Genomic DNA, 26,227 nt, shown 5'->3' with positions numbered 1-26,227 from the left:
TGAGTATTATAAAGTAACAATTTTGCAATATTGAAATGCCCGGAGCGAGCAACTCATTCCCACTTTGTGCAATCTTCTAGATAATCATTCACTTTATATAGTAAGTTTTATTGCACAGAGATTCTTTAATAGGTTTCTTAAACCTATGTATATGTAGGTTCTGAATATCTTGTGGGATTTTTTTGTACAGGCGCACAGACAAACACCCGAATGAATTTCGTATCTTATGTAACCTACTCATCGGCACATCAAGCTTGTGTTTGTTCCTAGCATTTTTATTATGTATGTGAGACTTTTTTGGAAACTCCTGAATATGTTTACGAACATACATCAAATTTTCAAAAATGTACTGGGATGGCATAGTGAGAACTTTAATTTCATTAAATTTTTCTCTCAGAGATTCCCTTGAGTGCATGTTATAAATAGCACGTATAGCTCTTTTCTGCAGAATAAATATCAGTTCTACAGCGGCCATGTTGCCCCATAGCAGAATGCCATAGGACATGACGCCGTGGAAGTAACTAAAACTAAACGAGCCGTGAATGCTGCAGAGCTGAGCTTACTCGCTAATTTATGAATATGAGGCCCCCACTGTAGTTTGGAGTCCACTGTTGTACCAAGAAATACAGTTGACTCAACAAGCTCCAATGATTCCTCAGAAATAATTACATTACTATCTACTTGTCTCGCATTAAAAGATGATTTAATAAAGTTTAAAGTAAATTTAATACATTTAGTTTTCTTACTATTCAATAATAGATTATTGATACGGAACCAATGAACCACTTACGAAACCGCATCATTCACTTCTCATAGACTTGCAATTGTCGTTTAATTTTAAATAATAAAGATGTATCATCTGCGAATAATACGGCCTCGTGTCGGGACTCCATTAAACTAGTTAAATCGTTTATATATATTAGAAATAAAAAAGGACCCAAAATGGAACCCTGAGGTACACCCATTTTCAACACGGTGCCTGAAGATCTATTACCTTTTACATCTGCAGTTTGTATCAATTTAATTTCACAAATTTTACACTTGCAGATAGTTTGCCTATCAGATAAGAAAGGTGTCGCAAATTTGACAAACGAAATTGCAAAATATCTGCTGTTGTGTTGCAGACAAAAGTATCCGTAATACCGACTGCACATATCGTCTTCTCTCATTAAAACTACTAGACGATGACCGAGCTTTGTTCGGTTTTTTTTTTTAATAACGCCATCTTGTTGTTTCTTTAAAGCGGTTAGTTGCCCTCAATTAAGAAAAATTGTATTATTATTCGCCAATAGATGTCGGGAATGCCGGATGATTATTGAAAACCAGAATAAAACAACATTTTCTGAAAATAAATTGTAGCCAGATCGATATATCGCCCCCGAAACCCCCTGTATACTAAATTTTATGAAAATCGTTGGAGCCGTTTCAGAGATTCAGATTATATATATATATAATTACAATATATTATAATAAAATAAAAATTGAGTTTTAGTTTAAAAAAGTTATTACGGCTCAGAAACCGAAGGCCTGTCCGGGACACGACGAATTTGGCCGCCACGTGTCCTTGCACCGCCACGGGCTGCCACACCGCCACGGGTTGCCACCACCGCCACGGGTTGCCACACCGCCATGGGTTGCCACACCGCCACGGGTTGCCACACCGCCACGGGCTGCCACACCGCCACGGGCTGCCACACCGCCACGGGCTGCCACACCGCCACGTGAACGGGCTCTACCACCACCTCTTACAAGCCCACGCCCACTTGCTTCACAGTTCTTACTAGTACTATTTTGTGCAAAATAAAGCCAACATAAACCAACTGAGCACGCAAAATAAACACACGCATGGTTAAAAAATGTTGAACATTAGAAGTGCTAAAATCAACCAAAATCAATCAATCTAATCAAAATTACCATAAGTTACAAAGAAACATTTAAAAAATCTAATCGCTAAGAAAAAAATTAAAAAAACAAGATGATTGGCCTATGTGAAGAATCTGGTATCCTAATATCAAATTTAAAAAAAAAAAATCAAATATCTAAAATAAAATAAAAAATCATTAAATAATTACATATGAAATTCAAAAGTCATGTCCACAATATTTTTTCCGCCGGCCATTTTGTCATTTGACCCGCCTGTGGTAAGTCCGCTTAGCGGACCTAACGGTTTTTTCGTATCTTAACGGTTGAATTTTTTACATTTGCTACTAAAATACACGTATTTTGTACTTATTAGATTGAAGTTCACTATATAATGATCTGATTGCACAATAATTTTAATAAATTTCATAATTTTTCAAACAGATATCACAAAACAAAATCCACTTACGACTTCGAAAAATGACTTGGTCGTAGCTTCGACAGTGGTTTTTAACTTAAAATGTAAAGGACATACCCCTATTAGTAAATAAATTTAATTAATACTTACTGTTGCATATTTCTCAGCCGAAGAACAAAATTTTTCAAAACAAATAATAGCTGTACGACCGACTAATTCGCGGGAAGCACTTAAGTGTATAATCTATGGGAAGCACTGTTTGAAACTGCCAACAGTGCCAACGGCTAAATCAACCAATGAAGTAGGAAACCTATGGAAATGAAACGTCAACCAAAATTTCGTGCCGCTGTGACGTCATCTGGCCACAAAACATGGCGGCTTTAGTGCTGTACAAAAGATTTCAATGTTATCAGGTTTTATCGATAAACGTTTTTGGCTCATTTTATTTTAAATATTGTTGAGTATTATTTATTTGTAGAATTTATACTTTAATGGGAAGTAAGTAGGTATATTGTTATGTGCAAATATGATATGATTTAGATGGGTGAAATCTAAGACAAGTTCGTCCTTCGAATTTGCCAAGTAAACGATATGATGATTTTTAAAAGTTGCTACACTGATTTTATAAAGTTGTCGTTTGTCGCAAAACATAAAGATATGGCGTAGTTCAAAGCCATCAGCCCATTTCTAGCATGCTAAATGTTATCGTATTTTGAGTACGTGTTTTTCTTAGACTATTACAATCTATTTTAATTGTTTTGCTGACTCTAAAGTCCGTAACATACTACCGCAGCGCACCCCAAGGAAGGTGCGCCGCACCATTTGAATCAAATCAGAAAAACGAATTATTGACTTTGTATTCCATTGGCAGTCACAAAACTCTTCGGAACGACATCTTAGATAAATAACAGGTTAACTATTAACCTTTATTTAATGCAGGTTTTGAACCGTATTCTTTGAAGGAGACGATTATATTCAAATAAATCTGTATTGACATATCAATAAAAAAAATTTGTCCAAATGTACAGATTGCCGCCTTTGATAATAGACGACTCAAATGCTCTTTTTCAAATCGCATGGTACTTCAGAAATCCATGGTGCTAAGTGAATTAAATTTAATTTGGCCGTGGAAGATACAGATTTGCGCATTCTCTGCAGAGAAGAGTCTTTATGTCATGGTCTTGCAATTTTAAGGAGTATCCATTCCCTGCAACCTTTTGAAAGTATTGAGATTTTTACTTGACTTTATAATTCCATAGAAAAGGTATAATTTTAACTAGTCTGTGTCTTCGAACCGTTTATTTCTTGTACTAGCCTGTGCTTCGACCAAAATGTCAAAAAAGCTATACACGACGTATGATTATAAAATTATGTTGAGTAATATATTGTTGAGCTAACGAAAATTCAATAAGAAATATGACTGAGGATCAAGATGGTAAAGACTCACAGTCAGATTCGGGTTCCAAGACATTCATCAACAAGAGCAAGGACAAGAAATCTAAGATACATCGTCCGTTGACAAAAGTGATTATTTACCCTGTAACTTGTAGCCCGTGTTTGTAATAGAAACATTTCGTAACGGTTTGTGTACTTTTTTCAGATAATTCTTCGACGTTTACCGCCCACGATGACTGAGGAAACGTTTTTGGAGCAAGTATCGCCTATTCCAGAGCATGACTATTTTTATTTTGCCAAACCGGACCCGACTTTGGGCAATAACCTATTTTCTAGAGCGTATATCAATTTCGTTAACGTGGAAGATATTTTTCTGTTCCGAGATAAATTTGACGGTTATGTTTTCTTAGATGAAAAAGGTGTGTATTGAGTTAATTATGTAAAAATATACCATAATAGTTATTTTCATGGTAAAAGTCACATATTATTTGACATATTATACGGAAATACAAAAAAATGCGTTCTAAGTTTGAAAATTATAGCATACCATAAGCGTTGGAATTGATTGTAAAAAAAGCATAACAGAAAAAAATTAAGAGCGTATAGAAAATGGGTAATTCCAAATGTAATAAAATGATGTACTCAATTTATCTCAAAATTTTCTTTATTATAATGAATATTATGTAATAATTTTTGTATAGAAATATAATTAATGAAAATATTATCATACCACCTCTATTTGTATAGCAATTTATTTTAATGTTATATTTGTTATCCTCCATCTTTATTAAATTTTGTATGAAAGCTTTATCTTTTCTGATTTTACTCCAAATAGGAAACAGCACAGCAAGAAATATATATATTTATTTGACAGTACTTATTACTGATTTACCTCTCAATGAATTAAAGAAAATTTTGATTACAGGTGGAGAATATGTAGGCATAGTTGAATATGCACCCTTCCAAAGAATTTCAAAGAAAAAAAAGAAGAAAGATCCTAAATGTGGAACACTTGAGAGTGACCCAATTTATCAAGAGTTTATCGAGAGTCTGAACAAAGATCCTGAGGTTGAGAGCCAACCTAAACTAGAATATTCTTACCCAATAAATGATGGTAATTTGATCAGTTATTTCTCATAATAAAAAAATATGCAAATCTATTTTTATCTTTGCGTAACGTTCACAAATAGAAACTTAATCTTTGATCTTTTTTAGTTAGTGAAAAAAAAACACAATCAACACCTTTGCTGGAATATCTAGCCGCACGTAAACTAGACAAGAGAGGTAGAGATGAACGTCGTAGGCGCGATAATGACAAGAGAAAAATGAGAATTGAACGAAAAACAAAGGAAGGTCCTATCAAGGTAAACCTTACATTGCCTGAATTCTATTAACTGTCAAACTAGTGGGACAATTTTCATACATATAGAGGAATTTGAAGAAATGTAATAACATTAAAAAAAAACAATAATCAGATTTAATCACTGTATATTCCAGTCCTGTGTACCAGCTAGCTTTAGAAAAAACTAATTAAGTGTTCCCTATTAAGTGTGTAATGCTATTAAATTTCCTTAGAATGAGGTTTCAAAATATAAGTCGTAAGCTTGTCTGCTTGAATGTCCATGAATGATAAACATTTGTGTCTCAAGTGTCTTGGTACAGTAGTCTCTTATAGCATGACTTATTAACATTATTTAACTTGGATAGTGAAATAGGTAAGAACACTGTTTGTGCGGATGGACCATAGAGATGTGATCATAGAGACAGTGTCTAAAGAAGGCCAGAGTGTATATCTTAATAACTACTGGGACTTATGTTTTCTTGAAGGTGCTCAAATTAGGAACCTCAAGTGATATTACTGTTATAACTCTAAATATATTCCTGCATTATTGTGCAAATTATCAATAGTTCAATTCATGAATAGTTCCAGTAAATACATTTCATCATTAATGTACTGTTTGATATAGAAACATGGCGAAGAAGATGCGACATACAAAAGTGACTGCAATAACTTTGAAAAAAAAAGAAACATACAGTGGTGTGGACAACACAAAAATTATCCCAAAACTAAATCAGAATTTGAAGTTGAATCAAAAAGTTCCCACAGCTCAGACGAATTTATTAATATCAATTCAGATTGGGATGTTCATTTCCCAGCACTATGCTCTAAAACTCACAATACGTTCACTTTAGTGTCCAATTCCTTAAACGAGAATTACTTAGAAGATGGTGCATGTAAAAGTAGCGGTGATCCGTTTTTAAAGGTTCAAATAGAATCTTTTTTAAATAGCTGTAGATTATTGATTTCCATGTGAAGTAGGAGAAGTATGTAGTCTTTGAAGCATAATTTATTTAGCTTGAGTAAAAGTATATGGAATTCAACCTCACACATTAAAAAAAATTAAAAACCTTATTATTAATGTGGTTGTAAAATTGTTATTCGTTATTATTAAATTAAAATTATTAAATAATAATTAATAAAATAATATAAAAGATTGTCCAGAAGTGTGTTTGTCAATATTTAAGCAAACTGTAAAGTAGACTGGTACTGTTTCTGTATACAGTGTTCATTTAGGTGTTTTTTTTATTGCTTAAGTGGGTGAACGAGCTCACGGCTCACCTGACACTAAGTGGTTACTGGAGACCATAGACATCTACAACGTAAATGTCGCCAGCTATCTTGAGATATGAGTTCTAAAGTCTCAGTATTTAACGGTTCAAGGGCTGCCTCACCCTTCAAATTGAAACACATTACTGCGGCAGAAATAGACAGGGTGGTGGTATCTACCCGTGCGGACTCACGGCATCCAGTGCTTACCCATCCACCACTATTGTGTGAAAAAAACCTTTATGGTGTAAGAATATATAGTTTTTGAAATATTCAAAACTGGGTGCATCTAAGAAGTGCAATTTCGGCACTCAGCTTTGACAAAGATTTTATATATTTTTTAATTATGTCGTGCGAACTTCTTAGTGTTCCGTCTATTGACATAGAACAATGCTATGGTGTTTATGAGTGATTAGCCAGAGTTAGGCAGACCTGAAGAACAATAGTCTTTCAAATCGAGACTTTGTCACTAAGTCTTAAATGACAAGTTATATATTATTTATATGAGGAGATATTTTGTTGAGTTTTGCAGAATATATTTAAAATAAAATATGAACATATAAAAAAAAAAAAATTGTGTATACTGTTGAAATGTAATTTTCACATAGACTTTTTTGACGTTAGACGTTTTAATTAGCACTTCAATTCTGTAATATAAAGTAATCTATGGTATTACTTCATTTTAGGAAGAAGATAATGAGGATACAGAAGTAAGAAAAATTAAAACCAGAGAATCTGAGAAAGAGAAGAAAGATTCTAAAGAAGATCAAACAAAACTGGACGACGGGATGGTATTCGAATCTAAATCATACAAAGAACGTAAACCTAATTTGAAAATTGATAAAAAGAAGAAATCTGAAAACGATAGGACTGAAAAAGAGGACGAAGTAGGAGATGATCTTGACGGGCAGAAAAAGGATAAACGCGAAAAAAATAAGATACAAGAATCTCCACGTGAGCAAAAGAGTAAAAAATACAGCGACACAAGGAAAGAGAGAATCAAACAAAATGTTTTAATTACAAAATCTGAGAAAGAATATGCTCTTTCGAAGCTTATATCTCTATGTCCCAAAAGTACTGCACTCAGTAATGATATTAAACCATTCACTCAACTGCCTCAAGTGAAAACTGATGACTTATCCAAGATTATTGATGGAATGGATAAAAAAACAAAGCTTGAAGCAAAAGAAGAAACGACACGAAACTCAAAAGATTCAGACAAAGTTGAGACTAAGAGTAATGTACGCAGAAATAGCCTTGACTCAAATAAAGCCACAAGCAATGATGAATCTGATTCAAAGAAAACAACCTTCGAAGAAAGACCAAAATCTTCGGAACGTGAAGGATCGGAAGAGAAAGAAAAATGTGACGGCGAACGTCGCGCTGAACGCAGAATAAGAAATAAGGTTAGTCACTATAGCGGTAAAGGTAAGTATGTATCAGGTTTGTTTTCAATAATAACTTCATTGATATCGTTTTGAAACAGGATCGTCCCAGTCTCGTGATTTACCAGCCCGGCATGGGGAAGTTTAGTAAACAGCGTCTCGCGAAAGAAAAGGAAACGCTCCCGACGAAAGTGAGCGACAGTGAAAAGAAAGACACTTGAAGATACGGTACTTTTCCCAGTTATTGGACGACTTTAAACGGATATGACCTGAAACTGGCACTTGATGCATGTCCACGCGGAGTCACTAAGGGAGGACATGAATATGCCAAACGAAGGAACAGCTGCTGTCGTGTTCATTGAAGCCTGCCCTAATTGATTTGTTTAGTTTATATGCATTATAAATGAGTCGGAAATCTTCAACATAAAAATCGAAATATACCTTTCCTTGTTTTTGCCCTCTTGTTTATAGATTATGACCGATTTAGTTCAGTTTGTTTATTTCAATAAAATATAATATTTTAATTGGGAGTGCACTGTTTTTTCATTGTAGAACTTATTCCACTATAAAAAAAAAAGTAATAGAAATTTAAAACCAATTTATTAACTATCACAGTTAAATATAACTTTTTTTTTAAATATAATAATTTACTTATATTATTACATGGTAGAAAAATATTAATCACTACAATAGTTTTAATACTCTCTCTTTCATGGCAACCTTACAAAGAAACAGGATTAATTTTCATAAGAAAATATTATAAAATTCCTAAATAACTTTTCATCAGTAAAATAAAATTCTGCGTTACAAAAGCAGTTGTGCATATAAAAAAAAACTTAACTAGATAACAGAACTGTTAATAATGTAGTATGTCATAAAATTACAAAGTTAAATGAATATATAATTTTTTGTAGCACCGTCGTAGCTTTGCGAATTTGCTGTCGTAATAAATAAAAAAGTAATGTAAATTACTCTGATTACACGACATGAGAGGCATGCAGCGGTAAATAATATATACGCGTATAAATCCGACCTAAAAACAGGAAACCCAAATAAGAGGATGTAAAATCTACTAGATGTGGGTAGTTATCAACCCAATACACCAATACGACTGAAAAAGGTGGAATGAAACTTAAACATGAAAACCTTTACTAAGCCGCGCTACCCTGCTCGGCTGTTTTATTCTAGGTAGCAGTTCGAAATGTGTTTTGCTCAGGGTCACTTTAGATAATTTCGCAATTGACACGACTGTCAGCGACGGTGATCACTTACGAATAGGTATCGTTTGCCTATAATGTGGCAATAAAAAAAACAAATGGTAGAAATTAAATTTCCCCAAAAACGATCGTACTACAGCATGTTGGATTCTGGTACAACGGAAATGGAAAACATCGAAGAAAAATCTAATCGAAACAGAATAGTCATCCAAATTAAAAGTGTACTGGTAGTAAACAGTAAGTATGGCGTCCGGCTCATTATTTTATACAATTAAACATATTTTGTTCTCTCCATTTCGTAAGAGATGCGAATTCTCTAAAAAACGCACAACGCAACATTTATTATTATTGATTTCGAAGTTTAAGATTGGTAAGATAAAAAGATTATGCTGATTAAGATAATGCGATAATATGTGGAGATCACAAACCGAATAATTAGCGCAAAAATACAATACCCTATATCTTTGGTAATTTCTACTTCAACTATTTTAATATCAAATTAAAAGCTTAACTAATAGATCCTTGTTACGTACTATGCTTAATGTCAATTAAAATAAATTAATTTTTTTGCAAAGCCTTTGGGAGAAATAATATATAAAATGTACCTACCCAATTAGTTTTTGTTGATTAACAAGACTCACAATATGTTAGGGATATAGTACTTATTAATATGTATTAAATTTTAGTCAGCCTTTAGCAGCCTCTATCTATTTATATAAAAAAAAACATTACAATAATAATCTAGTACAATATATGCATATCAATTTTGATACTCAAATCATATTATGTTAGTTTTACTCTGCAACCTAAATTATATTGCAAGATTTTAGACATAAATACTTAATGTTTTTAAATTCACAGAAAAATAAATTATATTAAAACACAATAATGACGACAACCCTATTTCAATTTGTAGGGCAGTTAACCGTTTAAATAAACCCCGTTTTTCATCAAACTTGTGTGATTTTTCCAAAGCTGAAGCTGTTTTATTCCACTGCTTTCACTTTAGAAACCGTATAAAATAATGTAAGTCTTATGATAAAATGTTAAAAAAAATTGGATCGAGATAGTTTAAATTTGCGTAAAGCAGTATTTATCAAGTATTATTTGACACTATGACATGTTATCTAACAGCACAACTGTGGCACGTTTGTCCGCATCGCCCGAGGGTTTTTTTGTCTCTTTAAGCTTTTCCGGTGACGGCTTCTTGGTTTGCGCCACATTGTGTCGATGCATTATGTAGAGTAACAATATGAAGCCGACTAGGAATCCGAAAAGACTGCCACTGATAGTAAGCCATGTTTTCCGTGCCGCTTTAATGTTTTGTACCTGGAACACAAATCTTATTTTTTTTAAATATCATAACAAATCAAAGTATTCCCATTTTCAATTTATAGTAATATTACCTGTAGTAGTTCCGCTTTACATCGATTGAATGTTGCGTTGTTGATATTCATATCAGTGCCGTTTAAGACAGGACACGATTCGTATTCTAAAAACAAGAAAAAACAATTAGGTATTTATTATCTGCTCTACAACACTTAGATAATTTTTAGATAAATCATAAAATTAATTTTTGAACAACCACTTTTTTCATTAATATACATTTGTAGACCAGCTCATCTGCTCAGTTGGCTTTAAGCTGTTATCGCAGTCCATAGAAACCCCAATTACAATGGCGCTAGCCATATTGAGACATTTTGAAGCTCCCACCACTTCCCATTCGACTGTTTGTGTAAACAAGCTCGTCGGGTGTCAAGTGGTTACCGGAATGTATACTCATTACAATACGAATGCCAGCCAGCTTGAGGCATGAGATAAAAGGGTTATTAATGTACTGTCTCAACTCTTCAAACCGAAAAACATGACTACTTCGCGATATAATTTACCATAAGATATCCGTCATCACGGAAGTTATTTCAGAACATGTGCTAAGTACGTATTTCATTCGAAATATTTGAGCCTTTCTACGGGATTTGAACATCAGTATAGTCCGCATCGCTTGATACGTGTACACCGGTTGTCTTAAACTTTAGGCCGTAGCGACTTGCAGTCCGTAATGGTGGCATTTGATCGACAGCATTTACGGGTTTCGGTAACCGCTTAGAAATATGTGAGCCTTTGCTTTCGTGGGAATTCAAGCTAATCAAAAAGACATGAGGTCAAATTTATTAAATTGGACTAGAATAAAATCGATCCCTTCAGAATTGTTTCGCTATGGAAATAAAACCAAAGACACCGTTAAGATGGATAAAATAATATTGTTTTTCATCCACAAGTGATATTAATAGCAATTTAAATACGTGAAATATGTGTCTTACCTCCAGAATTTAACCTAGAATAATCTGCGAGCTCAAAGTAAACAGATTTATTTTGAAACCACATTATCGTGGGCTTAAGATCACAAATTTTAATATTGTCTATAGAATCTGTTATATCGACTTTTCCTAGATTACACATGCTAGAAAAGTGATGGGGATCTATAGAAATCAAAGGATTGTGTGAAATGTTGTAGAATATTAGCTGAGAAAGAATTCCCCATTTCGGAAGTACTTTAATCCTACAATTTGACAGATCTAGCAATTCTAAAGGCGCTTTCACTGGCTGGAATGAAACCAGATCATTCAAACTCATATGAATCAATGGATTTCCTTTTAGATACAGTTTTCTTAGAGAAGGCAACTGAAAAATCTTTTTTGGTAATTCCAAAATTACGTTATTTGAGAGATCCAACGTCTGTAAGTCGGTTAGACTACTGAGCGCATCATCTTCTATGAGATAGATTTGATTATCTGCTAAATACAAGAATTTTATACTAGTATAGCTTGACAACGTATCTCCTGTTAATTCTTGCAGCTTGTTGTCGCTGAAGTCCAAGATCTGGAATTATAATAGTTAAGGATTAGGTGTTGGTTTTGTTATGGAGACCAATATTTTTTTCCCTACCCAACCGCTGTTAGCCTCGAAGGGCTATCTCTGGCTTCCTATTAGAGCTTTATCGGTTTGGTAGGCGAGCTCATGGGACTCAAAATGAGAGAACTTCCCAACACTTCGGTACGCAGCACTTCGGTAACAACTTTTCGGTAGGCAGCGGCTTGGCTTTGCCCCTGGCATTGTTGAAGTCCATGGGCGACGGTAACCACTCACCATCAGGTGGGCCGTATGCTCGTCTGCATACAAGGGCAACAAAAAAAGTGCTACTCCGAGCAATGGCAATACTTTGCTGAATTTACTACCGGATTGGAATCGCGATGCACTGAAATTTTTTGGGGAAAAATTCAGTAGGTTGTATAGTAACTGTAGGTGGCCTAAGTTGCACGTCGAACCCTTCGTCGTATTCGATGACTTCGACCAGAAGAAAACGACCTAATTATGTTTATTTGTGGGCATGAAAATTTTACTTTATTAGTCACAAAGTTTTCCATATAAGTTGGCTTAAATGCATTAGCCATAATTTTATGATACGGCCTAAACAATAAAAGTAAAATGTTCACCTCAATGCCACTTCTAAGGCTCGGTATCTTTGAGAGTCTGAGATCGGCGCAGTGAGCTCCGTACATGTCGTAGGCATATTCATAGGTGCAGTGATTTGGTTTTGCTCCCAGAGCTTCGATTTCAGTCATTCCTTTGCTACATGTTGTTGCACAATACAGTGCCAACATAAATAATATCTCGTTTATTCTGAAATGAAAAGTAAACACATTTAGATTAGACTGACAGAACAAACTGTTTATGATAAACTAACGATAAATCACCAAAGACGGGCTTAGCTATTGTAGTTCGTTATCTGATTAACGAATTTAAATTGAACTTTAATATTTTTACATCGTTTTACTTTTTGCATTCAAAGCCAGATGAGGTAACGGCACTTCTAACTATGAAGGTCACTGTCACTAGTGGACATTAGTAATGCTAGGGGTTCAGTCAATAACAACAACACAACAACAACAATTACAATAACAAAAACAAAAACACTTAAATGCTGTTTCGAAGCTGGACAAGCCAACTCATCGCCCATCTATGTGGAGTCCGTAGACGCCTCCTGGTCGTGAGTGTCTGCCTATCTACAGCAACTTGAGCAACTTAAAAACTTCATTTATTGCATTTAAGTTTTTTTTTATTGCTTAGATGGGTGGACGAGCGCATAGCTACCTGGTGTTAAGTGGTTACTGGAGCCCATAGACATCTACAACGTAAATGCGCCACCCACTTTGAGATATAAGTTCTAAGGTCTCAGGATAGCTACAACGGCTGCTCCACCCTTAAAACCGAAACGCATTACTGCTTCACGGCAGAAATAGGCAGGGTGGTGGGGTACCACCACGGACTCACAAGAGGTCCTACCACCAGTAAATTCATTCTGCTATTCAGCTATCATATCCTGCCATCCCTTAATACCATATCGTACGATTGTTTCGACAGAATGTCGGTATAATAGAGCAGACTGAAAATAATTTACCGCTAGTATTTTGTACTTTCGTACTGTCATTAGTAAAAATCGTGTATGGTTTTTTTATCTAACCAAAAGGGACGGTCCTAAGAAGAATCTACCGATGGCCAGGGGTTTTACATATCCAGGGACAGCCACTGCTTACTGCTGATTCCTGGCCAAGCTCAATGCAGTGTCTTTCGTCGCTTATAAATTGGGCATTGATAAGGCAAGCTAAGTCACTAACTTGCATTAGTTCAAACTTTAATTTTGAATTTCAAGGAAATTTAGTCATTTCACGATTTATTTATCATTATTATTTTTTGAGTTTTATTCATCAACCATTACTAATTAATTACTCGAAAGTGTCTAATTATTATTTATTTCTCTTTTTGACTCACTGTTTGTTGTAAGTAGATAATGTATGTACAAGTTTAAAGAATATAGTCATTGCGTTTGTTCCCTTCAGGTCAAGAGGTTATTCTTAGTCATACAAACATTTACATTTTCTCCTTATTCGAGGTTATCGCATCCTAACCTTTGGTATAAATATTTTGTACATGCATCTAGAACTTCTTCGTAAACTTACAAAGCTTACGAAATATCTTTTTCGTTCATGCCTGGTCTGGTTATCCTGGGGCCGGAAGTATTACTTTGAGAAAACCTGGGTTTATAAAAAATTGGAAAACCGATGAGCCTTTCGATTCCCTTTTACATCGGCAAATGACATAGTGGATGCAAAAGAAGTCGTCGCGGCCTAAAGGATAAGAAGCCCGGTCCATTCTTATCTAGCGATGCACCGGTGTTCGAATCTCGTATGCCGGTACCATTTTTTATAATGAAATATGTACTTAACAAATGTTCGCGATTGATTTCCACAGTCAAGGAATAACATCGTGTAATAAAAATCAAAGCTGTAAAATTAAAATTGAATATTATTATAAATCGCAGAATTTTAATTTTACCGAAGATTAAATTTGTATGTTTCGAAAATGCGTGATCTTGCACTCTGCGTTGGGCATTGTTGGTCGTGACAACGTGAGACTGGTGTAATGGCTGTCTCGTCCCTTTAAACCGAAACGCATATCTCGGCAGAAATAAGCAGAATCTTGGTACTGACCATAACTACCGTGTCGGTATTAATTATCCTCGCTGCGATTTCTGGTGCGCGGTTGCCACTCAAGAACTTTTCAGCCTCAGCGGCCATTTGTTCTACGAGCAATGTGTTCTGTCCACTGGCACTTCAATCTTGGAATCCTTCGGATTACGTCAGTAACCTTGGTTCTTCTTCGAATCTCCTCATTCCTGATTCGATTTCGGTAGAAAAACTCCGAGCAACCAAATGAACTGTGGTACGTAAGTTCAAATCCCGCATGCAAGTACTATTTTTTGTAATAAATACTTACTAAATACGTGATCATAAACTACTATGCAAGTTTTAGAACATCGTTTAGTCAAAAAAACCCAGCTTTGTCAGAATCAAACCCGAAAACCCGGAAGCGGTGTCCGTAGGTACTACGATCCTCCCTACATCTGCCTTGAAGTAATTATGAGTTCCTGTTTGAAGACTGGAGCAGCCAATATCAATACCATTAAGACTTTGACCTAAAGTCTCAAGATGGGAGGTAGTATTCTGTATGCTCCGGTAACTAAACACAAGGTGGGCCGTGAGATCATTGACCCATTTATCTATTCAATAAAAACATACCAATGATGCAACAAAATTACACTCATACAACGTCCTAGTCTCTATTATTCGACGTCTCCAAATATTTATCTATTCTACATAAAATCTGGAGCTCGATATCAATTTACAAATTGCGTCGTGTGTACATAGCCGTCGTGTATGACAGTTTTCACGTTACGAAAACGATACGTAGCGACGCGACGGAGGTAGACGGAAAACGCTGATAGCGAACAAAATTAATGAATATTTAGTTTTTCTTTATTTATCTCGAAGTTTTATATTTCATCCCATATCGTCTCATCTCATTTCATATAATTTCTTTCCAAGTGATTAATGTCTCAAATCAATCAACTTCATTTCATTTCATTTCACTCCATATCACTTTTCATAAAAATGAGAATATAAATTAAAATAAGACATGACGTAAATGGCTTAGTTACAGGTCCTAAAATCTTTTTTAAAAAAATAAACAGAAATATCGGATGTGATGAGAATTAGGTAGGTATGTTATGTTTTTGATGATTGATGTTGAATTTATGAGTTGCATGTATGCATGGCCCATAAGTCCTTTGATATGAAAAAAAATTTATTAAAATAAAACTAATTACATTATGAATTAAATTTTTATTTACATAAAAAGCTTAAAAAACGGGAATTATTTTTTGAAAATAACATCTCCTAAATGTAATCCGTTGCGATCACGGCACTCTTGCAAACGACGTCTAAAATTGTCGATGACTGCGCGGCACGTCACTGCTGAAATGCTTGTCATTTCTCTGCGGATGTTTTCTTTTAGGGCCTCAATTGACCGCGGGTTTGTGTCGTATACTTTAGCCTTAAGGTAGCCCCACAAAAAAAAATCCATCGGGGTCAGATCTGGACTACGTGGAGGCCAGGAAATGTCTCCTCTCTTAGAGATAACTTTGCCAGGAAAAAGTTGACGGATAACGGGCATAGCAGTGTTAGAGGTGTGAGAAGTGGCCCCATCCTGTTGAAACCACGTCCTGGCATTAAAGCCTGAAAAGTTTTGCAATTCTGGTATGAAAAACTCTTCGATCATAGCCACATATCGCTCCGACGTAACAGTAACTGCGCGCCCTCTGCCATCCTCAAAGAAGTAAGGCCCTAGGATACCATGGGCTGACATAGCGGCCCAAACAGTCACTTTCGGACTATGTAAGGGCTTCTGATGCTTAAGTTTTGGATTGATGGGGCTCCAATAGCGGCAATTTTGTTTACTAACATGCCCGTTAAGATGGAAATGAGCCTCGTCAGAGAACATTATGTTATTGAAGGAAGTAAACCGATTCAACATTTCATTCGCATAATTTTGTCTTTGAATACCGTCAGTTTCCTTTAATTCTTGAACCAACTGAATTTTGTAAGGGTGCATATGTAAATCTTTCTTCAAAATCCGTTGTAACGATGTCCTGGATACGTTTAATGCTCTGGCGCGCTTACGAGTTGACTGTGTCGGATTTTCGCGAATAGACTGTGTCACTGTGTCTATGTTTTGTTCCGTACGTGACGTCCTTGGGCGACCCAACCGCGGTTTATCTAACGTCGAACCGGTCTCCTCGAACTTAGCAACCCAGTTCTTAATCGTTTGAAGAGTTGGAGTGTCGTCAAAGTTGTGTAAACCTTTGTGTTCTCGAAATTTACGCCGCGCAACGGTTGCCGAATTGTCGTTTTTATAAAACTCGCGCACACAAAACGCACGGTCCGCTCCGGTAAAACGCTCCATCGCGACTAAATTCCCAGAAACCGAAGTTACTCCCCCCGCTTCCCCTGCACCGCTCACGCGCGCCCTGTTCGTTTTATTCAAATTTTACTTTTCAAAGGACTTATGGGCCACCCTGTATATTGCGACAAAATTTTTTCGAAGGATTTTTAAGGGTGCCAATGTTAAGAGCCCGTTGGTTGGTAATCAGTCCATAACCACCATCACCTGAACCACCAAAGCGGCAGGTTGATAGGTATATGAGTACGAAGTCACAGGCGATCCTGTGGACTGAATGGTAAACAGTCGACGTCGCCCTAAACACGTCATTAGGGATCCTCCCGATCAATTAACGGTGCTTTTAGGTTCAGCACCAGTCACCGTCCTCGCCGAACCCGCCGCTTGCAATGAAGGGATCGACGAGTAAATTAAACCATAGACACATCCCACTGAGTTTCTCGTCGGATCTTCTCAGTGGGTCGCATTTCCGATCCGGTGGTAGATTCTGCGAAGCACTGCTTTTGCTAGGGCCAGTGTTAGCAACACTCCGGTTTGAGCCCCGTGAGCTCACCTACACGTCAAGGAGAAGCTGAAATAGCCTCTCATGGCTATCAACATAGGAAGGAAAAAAAAGATTCATAAGTACCGTAACATTAAAATAATTTAAAGTATACACCTATCTTGGTCCCCTTGGTACACTTATCTTTCGCTTATTCGAGATTGAACACGTTTTCTACGTAGTAGGTATTCATGTTCACTACGTGTAACATGTAATGCGTCTATCAGCATATTTTTTTATCGATGCTCTCATGAAAATGTTCATAGAAGACAGTTTTCTAATGGCTGCTTTGACAATACTTCATTGTCGTAAGCAAAAAATGCATTAAGTACATTTTGTTGTTACAATCGCACATAAGTTACTCGGGTTCGTGTCCGCATAATGCTTTTGAAATGATGAGGTGTTGACTTTCTATTAACATATAATGTTACCTATATCTATCTACCTTAATAACTTGTGCATGTCTAAACATAAAATTCTACTGTATCAATAACAAACTTTACAATGTAATTTAAAAACTTCAAAAACCCTGAATACTAAAATAAAATTAATATAATATAATTAAAAAAAATTGCATTATTAATTTACAAAAACAAAATATATTTAACGGTAGGCAGCGGCTTGGCTCTGCCCCTGGCGACGGTAACCACTCACCATCAGGTAATAAAAAAATAATCTTAATCCAATTAATTACGCGAATATCTTGCACCTACGAGTAAAACGAATTGGAAAAGTCGTCAACTGAATAGGATATTTTTATTTGTAGTTTAGTGACTTTTATATAAATGTTAAGGGCATCCTCCCACTGAAGTATGTATGCATCCTCCTTGTTACCAGTGTGGTCAGAGCGTGGAAGGCCCAATCTCGGCGGTCCGTGCTGGAGTCATGGTCCAGACGGCTGGCCGATCCTTCGGCTGGTCGTAGGACCGTCGAGGCGATTCGCCCGGTTCTTGTGAATTGGGTGAATCGTGACAGAGGATGCCTCACTTTCCGGCTCACGCAGGTGCTCACTGGGCATGGTTGCTTCGGTGAGTTCCTGCACCGGATCGGAGCCGAGCCGACGGCAGAGTGCCACCATTGTGGTTGCGACTTGGACACGGTGGAGCACACGCTCTTCGCCTGCCCCGCATGGGAGGGGTGGCGCCGTGTCCTCGTCGCAAAAATAGGAAACGACTTGTCGTTGCCGAGTGTTGTGGCATCGATGCTCGGTGACGACGAGTCGTGGAAGGCGATGCTCGACTTCTGCGAGTGCACCATCTCGCAGAAGGAGGCGGCGGGGCGCGTGAGAGACGCACAGGCCCGCCGCCGTCGAGCGGGGGCCAGGGAGGCGGATCTCGCCCAAGCCCTGGCCCTCTAAGTGTTTCGGGTCCCCCTCATATGTCGGTCTGGGGACCGGCGAGGGGGACCTAAGAAGACGTCGTGCAAGCTGCTCTGCACGCGTTTTACGCATGAGCATCCGGGTGATGGAAGGCCGGCTATCCTCAACCCACGCTGGTTCTGACCCAGCGGGGTATTCCGTAGGATAGACCATTCTAACCGGCGCCATCTAGGCGGGCTTCGGATAGCCTGCCGACCGAGAGGGCTGGTGGTCGTGGCGCCGACGACCACCAGTCCGGCGTCCCGAGGGGGAGGGTGATGGGAGAGATGTGCTCCGCACTAAACGCTTCACTTTCCCCCCTTTGCCTTTTCATGAGTTTTGTCTCATGCGAGGTTTGGACGTTGGTTGTTGAGAGACAGGAGGTTTTAGTCGGTTCGACTCCGACATACCCCACCCTCCATCCCCAGGGAAGGGCGGAAGTCCGGCGATTTCCTCCTGAAAAAAAAAAAAAAAAATCCTCCTTGTTAATAGTAGATTAAGTAGTGTAATTGTTTATTGTTTATTGCATTATTTATAAAATTGTGTACAAACAGCACATTTTTTTTGATTAGTCGTGGGCACATGGCTTATGTTGCAAGCCAGATTTTTCTATTTTTACTTGTTATTTTTTGTGTATCTTTTTAGCATATTATGTGTATTGTGTGCCTAATAAATAAATTAAAAAAAAACAACAATTTTTTTTTATCTTGTTGGTACTGGTCCCTCCAGTATTAGAGTGAAGATATAAATCATCGATGTCAATCCTTGATGCGAGTGCAAATTTTCATGTTTATCGGACGTACCTATTTAGGTTGGGGAAAATGATGTTCAAAGATTCCATTGCACACAAACATACCAAGTTAATAAAAGAGTTTTTAAATGTAGCTAGTGCTTGTTTACTAACTAAGTAACCACAAACGGATAATGAGAATAAAATATTATTGGCTTGTCGTAAAGTACGTTCTTACAAATCTTTGTGAAGCTTATCATAGATATATACTAAACAAAACGAAAGCAACAGTGCTTACTGGCTTAGTTTCAGAAAATAAAAGTGGATCCTCGGTATGATAATGATGACGGTATGCGGATGACAAACGCTCTGCGGAAATAGTTCTCTGAAAATACTATTTGCATTGTATAGCCGAACGGAGAACCTATAATTTTGCGCCGGTCTCGCGGTGAAAATCTAAAATAGCTTGGTTATTCTTAACGTTACGTCAGCGTAAATAATGAAAATAATAGATGCGGAATAACAACAAATTAGAGGGCGCGGAGTAAAGGTATAATGGTGTCGCAAGATAATAGGTGTTCTCGTGGTATGACAAGCGATATAGGCTAACAAACGAATCTGTTCTACCCAGATCACGTGTAGTGTAACACTGGGCGTAAATTGCAATCATGCTATCACGATGTCACTGCAAAACATAATAATTGTGTTTCCGTTTTGTTGCACTTCGTGTAACAGTATTTTTTTTTTATGGCTTAGATGAGTGGACGAGCTCACAGCCCACCTGATGTTAAGTGGTTACTGGAGACCATGGACATCTACGACGTAAATGCGCCACCCACCTTGAGATATAAGTTCTAAGATCTCAGTATAGTTACAACGGCTGCCCCACCCTTCAAACCGAAACGCATTACTGCTTCACGGCAGAAATAGGCAGGGCGGTGGTACCTACCCGCGCGGGCTCACAAGAGGTCCTACCACCAGTAAAAATATATTTACCTTTTCACAATCATAATCATAAATTGACACAGTATACCAAGTAAAAGAAATCATAAAGTCTTCAAAGGAATCATTCTCGATGTCGAAAATAATTTGACTCGAAAATAATATGCTAATTCAAACCGCCCTCGCTCTAGAGGCTTCAAATATCGTGAGACAGTAGTAAAATCGCTTAAAACATCGTACTTCTACTTCTTCATCGCTTCTTAAGCCAACTGAGTGGGTCGCGTTTCCGATCCGGTGTTAGATTCTGCGAAGCCCGGCTCCTGCTAGGGTTCGTGTTAGCAACGCCGTCAGGTCTGAGCCCCGTGTGCTCACCTACATGTTAGGGTGAAGCTGAAATAGCCTCTCAAGGCTATCACCATAGGTAGGAAAAAAAAATAGTGACCTTTTTCACTGACAGGACCATTCACAATTAGAGTCCGAAAAGTGAAACTACTAATAAATAACAACCTCATTACTGATAACTATGAGTCTTTGCACATCGTATGTTGGGCAGTATGAACGCCTTAAAATACAAAAAAATCATATATATGTTTGAGTTTGTTTGACTCAATCAATTCTTACTATTACTGAAAAAATTATATACTAAAACATATCTCGATAAACAACATTATATGACTATATATACATACTCGTATAATTAAAACATATTATTATGTGATATATTTTCTGTCAATTATAATAATGTTCACAATAAATAAAAGACTTGTACGTTATGTATAGACAACTCAATATAATTTTGATTTTGAGCCCCGTGAAACTTTTGTATGAGATGAATCCTAATAGGTACTAATAGAAAATATAACTGTTGGTATGAATCAGACCTCAATTAGGAGATCATTTTGTATATTAGCTAGTCTTTTCATTCGAAGAAGGAAAACTACTGATAAATTTTAAGAGAAGCAACTCTAGATGACGCACTAATGTTGTATTGTTAATTCCTGTTTTAATTACCAATAACAAAACTGATAGGTAAACGATGCAAACCTGACCTTATTTTTGTCAAATGAATCGTGCCCTAGATAATCTAGATACTATTTGTTTGGTCTTTCATCAATGTACGTGTAATCTTGATAAGTAGTTAATGTTTTCACAATACTGATAACCGCAACCGCTTTGAGTATTCTACATGAATTGTGAAGAATGGTCTATTAATGTTTTCGTGTGTTTGATGCTAGCTGTCTTTTTCCTAGTAGGTACGTTTACGGCCTGTCTGCGTCAGATTTATATATGATCTGGATTATATATTAAACAATCAGAATTTATAAGAATTATAGGAATATATATAATATTATATTATTTTATTGATAATGTGTTTTTAACATTTTAATTCAATCATATTGGTTTAGACATACGAATATTAGTGCCTTATTTTTCTTCTCAGTAATTGCAACTTCAATTGGTCGAAGGTCAAATTAATCACTTCTAATTGAAGATTCAATTTGAGCTTCTGGGAACTAAAGACAGAGAATAAGGCTTGGTGGCAAGACAATAAAAACTAAGAACTATAGTCGGATTTTTTATTAGACGAAGTAAACTGACGTTTACTGTGTTGTCAGTTTTTGATGAAATAAAAATAGTGTTGTGACAAAGTGAACGATTGAAAAAACTCCTGAATTAATGAAATTGCCTCGATTGTCTAGTGAATAGTTAGTGTGCCGAACTGCCGATATCGGGCACGGGGTTCGAATTTTAGCCGTGCTTTGTACATACCAACGAGTTTTCGACGAAACATTATGTTCCTATGGTATCTACCTGTACTGAATACCGAGTGTTTTAAACATTAAGAAAAACATTGCGAGGAAGCTTGTAAGACTGTCCTATTTCCAATGCATCATATAGTTGAAACTATAGATGTATAAAATATAACAATTATAGGTACATAGGTAATGAAAATAAAAAAAACTGATTGTAGTTACATACTACTAGTAACATATTATTATATTGGATCACTTTAATACAATTTTATTGTAAAATATAAATAATATTCTTTTATAGTTTGAAATTAATGAGTAACTCTTCACACTCATTGTTCATTTATGTGATTGAACGAGAACTGAACGCATCACTATTACTTTAAATATAGCAACATTATTTCACAAAGTGACATTAGCTACTGTCAGCTGGCTTCGTCTAATTAAAAATCCGACTATAATCCTTATTCTAAACTAAAAATACGCTGAACTGATAGAATTATTTCGTGTACGTATTGTCAGAAATTATTAAATGAAAATAATAAGCTCGGGATGACACCGTAAAAGTAGCTAGTTCTAAATAAATTATAGCTACGACCCGCTAAAACTGAAACAAATACAATTTGTTGTGTTACGGTAAACAGAGGCTTAGCTCTGTCCCTGGCGTTGCTGACGTCCATGGGCGAATGTAATCACTCACCATCAGGTGGGCCGTATGCTCGTCTGCCTACAAAGGCAAAAAAATAACTTTTAAGAAACACGATTTTTATTTAAATCTGTTACATATAAAATTTGATACTAATAATATTTCTAGGATGCACGTTTTGTATGATTGATTCCACGACATCCTATCCATCCACTATTAGTATTTGTAAGTAGGTATGAACAGTGGCTAGGGACACTCCTGCGCATAGTGCGTGGCGACCCCAATTGTCTGATTGATCTTTATGATGTGCCTGCCCAGTGCCCACGCCCCAGTCAATGTTAATCGAGAGAAGAATTGATTCACTGCAACATCACAGTGTAATATTCGATTTGCGACAATCATCTACAATTCTCTTGTTATCTGAGTTCAATGTCTTTGCAAATGTATTCATGGATATGCACAATTTATATTTAGATAAAAAAAATCCTGTTACTAGTTGATTCTACGAAAATTAATGAATTCCGCAGTTTTAACTGATAAAGACATTTCAAAAAACTCGATATCTATGATTCACGCGCCTCCGTAGGAAAATTGAATGAAGTTCCAGGCGAATATTGTCAGGAAATTCTTCGTGCTAACTAACTACATTAACGTTAATTTGATAATTGACTAATAATATATCATCGTTTATTTCCCATTTCGCTGGCTACATGATTACGATAATGGTTTTGTAGATAGACTGAGACTGTTTAATGATATCAAATTGGTAATTACTGCTGTATGTACAATTCAAACAGTTGTCGCATTTTTGTAAATGTTAAAATTATTGATTCTTCTGTGTTACGTATCAGCGTATTAGGTATGTGTGATAGTTTTAAATTACAACTTTATGCTAAATTTTGAATTTTTGAACATTTTTATCAGGCCTTAAGTGGAGTGGATATGTTATCTTGATAAAGATTTCCATTATTTCATTGTCTTAAGTGTTAGTAATTAAATACAAATCGAAAAGTAAATTCCGATAGTCAGGCGGTAGACTTGTTTACAAATGATTGCAATAAAAGCTATAAATTAGAATTTTGAAGGATAAAAAACTAGAGTACAATTAATTTAAGCTTACTGCGTAGGGCTATAATAAAAGCTTAAAATGTCATTACCTGTACATCTTGTACATGATCCTCATTCTAATCACTGCAAAATTATCCGTTTTAGAATCTTTACATCACTTGATAATACACAAATAAATCGTTGAATATCTTGTTTTCCATTGTATGAAATATAGACACTGGTTGAATTTATTAACGGCGGAAGACGGCGAGTTGATTAAATTAAAAACGTACTATCGCGAGAGATCCTCCTACGACAAAGGATCAAATGATACTGGACGTTTTAATCTATTATCAGCGGCTGCCCTGCGTTAGCGCACCCCGTATCAACGCACCGTAGCACCATTGAGACAATACCGTCGTCAGTCAATCATTTAGACCAGATACGAACCTAATACATACATCGCATTATCTAAATGCTGCGATTGGTCGTTTGATTATGTTTATTCAGTAATAGTTCCTGTGTTTGTCGTTTAAAGACTGTCTTTGTGTAAACGTCAAGTACCCATCGAAATGATAATAGTTACTCAGTCATTGTAAAGAAAACGAACTCGGCGGATAAGAAATGTACATAGTTTTAACTACCGAAGACAATTATTAATGTAGAAATGATAATGATACAATAATAATCGAACAATAGAAGAACGTAGCTGCACATTCTGCACGGACATCGTCAGACACTGTTCTTAAGTGGTTTCAATTGGGTATAAGGCGTATGTTCTGAGAACCACGTTTAATATTGTGTGCGATTTTATTAACATAACTGACCGACTTAAGATCCAGCTTGACTCTAAATGAGAATAATATATTCTAACACTCAGTAGTATTTAGTAATAGAAGTGGTTTATCAGGTAGTGTAGGTTCTCTAAGAATAGTTTGATATGATCCCCTTACTGAGGAGGTTCATCCATAATATCTAAAAGCATTGTGCCTGTCCATAGTCCGTTTCTTATGATCTTTTATTGACATACTATCAGTGCCTGAACAAAAGTTAAAGTCGTTTTTTTTTTTGGAACGGATCGTTTGTGTCTGGCTCTGAGACCTTGCTGCTTGGCTACAGCTAGTGGTTGAACTTAATGGCTCAGTCAGAAGGGGACGGTATGCCGGTTGACGGTATGACGGTTTGCCCTTAGTCAAACACTATTGCATGTTCATCAATAAACGAGTCTTAAAAGTGTACAGTTGTTTAGGTCTCTTTATTTTCATTTTAGACAGACGATTGTAGGTCCCACCTGATGTTAAGTGGTCACCGTCACTCATTGACCTCAATGATTCTAGGAGCAGAGCCAAGCCTCTGTATACTGCAATATAATTACATCGACGTCTCATTGTATAGTAAGAAATTTTTCACAAACACGACTTCTTCATAAAAAAAAATTGACGTTTTTGTCGCCGAACTTGGTATAAATATAGTTAGTTTAGAGCCTGGATGAATACAATACTAATAATAAAAGATAACAAGCAACATCGAATATATTTAGTGTAATAAATAGATGCGACTCTGTGTTTTGTGGTTCTTGATTTTACGTAACAACGGATTACCAGTCCACTGGTAATTTAATGTTATTTAAGCTAGTACTTATTGTTATAGGTTTGGTTTGTAGTAATATCATGAAGTAGTGTTGAATACAAAATAAAAATGAAATATAAAAAAGTAACTTACAAACTAACTAAGTATCTACTTATAAAAAGTAGTATAAAAAAGTAAAAGTCTGATATTCAACGACGCCCGGTTTGATTGTACTGGATTTGAAATCCCGCAGAATGGCAACCTTTTTTTCTAATGAAATGCATATTTAATACATTTTTAATAATTACTTATACCTACCACACCGAATAACGTAGCTAAACTGAAACTCACTGCTTATAGCAAGGATTGTCAATTCCAGTGATTTTCATATCATGCTATTCCAAGTAGTCTAAAAAACACAGTCTTTGATAATAATACACATGCCTAGCTTCATACGTTATGTTTATTGCTATAATTGTTATGCATATATCACCCCCAATTACCCTTTTCGGCCAACACGTATCCTGGGCCAGGAAAGTCAAGTACCTGGGTGACACCTGGATGCATCCATGGCATTCCTCCCACATATAAAATCAGTCCACGACCTTGCCGCATTTAATCTCGGTCAACTTTACTCCATGATCTGTAAGCGAAGTAAAATGTCCCATCGGAACAAGGTGACACTTTACAAAACTTGCATACTGCCCGTCATAACTTACTCGAGGGTGGTGTTCGCGTTCGCGTGTTGGTGTTTACGCGGTCCGCACAGACGGACATCATCTAATTCTTACAATCCCGTTTTTGCTGGTTAGCCGTCAATACAGCGTGGTTTGTGAGGAATATTGACTTACGACCTGGGCCTCGAATCAATCCGCAAACACATGAAGTCAGCGTCGGATCGCTACTT

General features: G+C 36.4%; 2 protein-coding genes across 4 annotated transcripts; one reads left to right on the top strand and one right to left on the bottom strand.

Moving 5' to 3' along the window:
• Nucleotides 1-3,565: 3,565 nt before the first annotated feature.
• Upf3 (UPF3 regulator of nonsense mediated mRNA decay) lies at nt 3,566-8,196 on the top strand. 2 transcript variants are annotated; one of them, XM_089727724.1, is made up of 7 exons: nt 3,567-3,802; nt 3,879-4,092; nt 4,599-4,787; nt 4,889-5,037; nt 5,641-5,937; nt 6,968-7,687; nt 7,768-8,190. In XM_089727724.1, exons 1-7 carry the CDS (start codon nt 3,695-3,697, stop codon nt 7,885-7,887), a joined length of 1,797 nt encoding a protein of 598 aa, XP_089583850.1. In that variant the 5' UTR covers nt 3,567-3,694; the 3' UTR covers nt 7,888-8,190. The 2 variants fall into 2 exon arrangements, with proteins under 2 accessions (XP_028040780.2, XP_089583850.1); XM_028184979.2 differs by lacking the exon at nt 5,641-5,937 and having other exon boundaries at nt 3,566-3,802; nt 7,768-8,196.
• A 53-nt stretch (nt 8,197-8,249) lies between these two features.
• LOC114250900 (Leucine-rich repeat activity-regulated protein at synapses) lies at nt 8,250-24,171 on the bottom strand. Of its 2 annotated transcripts, none has more exons than XM_028184980.2 (5): nt 23,862-24,171; nt 12,378-12,564; nt 11,205-11,763; nt 10,290-10,375; nt 8,250-10,212 (listed from the first exon to the last, which is right to left on the bottom strand). In XM_028184980.2, the coding sequence occupies exons 1-5, from the start codon at nt 23,885-23,887 to the stop codon at nt 9,997-9,999; spliced, it is 1,074 nt and encodes a 357-aa protein (XP_028040781.2). In that variant the 5' UTR covers nt 23,888-24,171; the 3' UTR covers nt 8,250-9,996. The 2 variants fall into 2 exon arrangements, with proteins under 2 accessions (XP_028040781.2, XP_089583851.1); XM_089727725.1 differs by having other exon boundaries at nt 9,953-10,225.
• Nucleotides 24,172-26,227: the final 2,056 nt, after the last annotated feature.

Source organism: Bombyx mandarina, chromosome 05 (genome assembly GCF_030267445.1).
Source record: "Bombyx mandarina strain Sakado chromosome 05, ASM3026744v2".
In the NCBI taxonomy this organism is placed as follows: domain Eukaryota; kingdom Metazoa; phylum Arthropoda; class Insecta; order Lepidoptera; family Bombycidae; genus Bombyx; species Bombyx mandarina.
The sequence above is the reverse complement of the archived record's forward strand: the minus strand, read 5'-3'. Positions and strand labels throughout refer to the sequence as shown.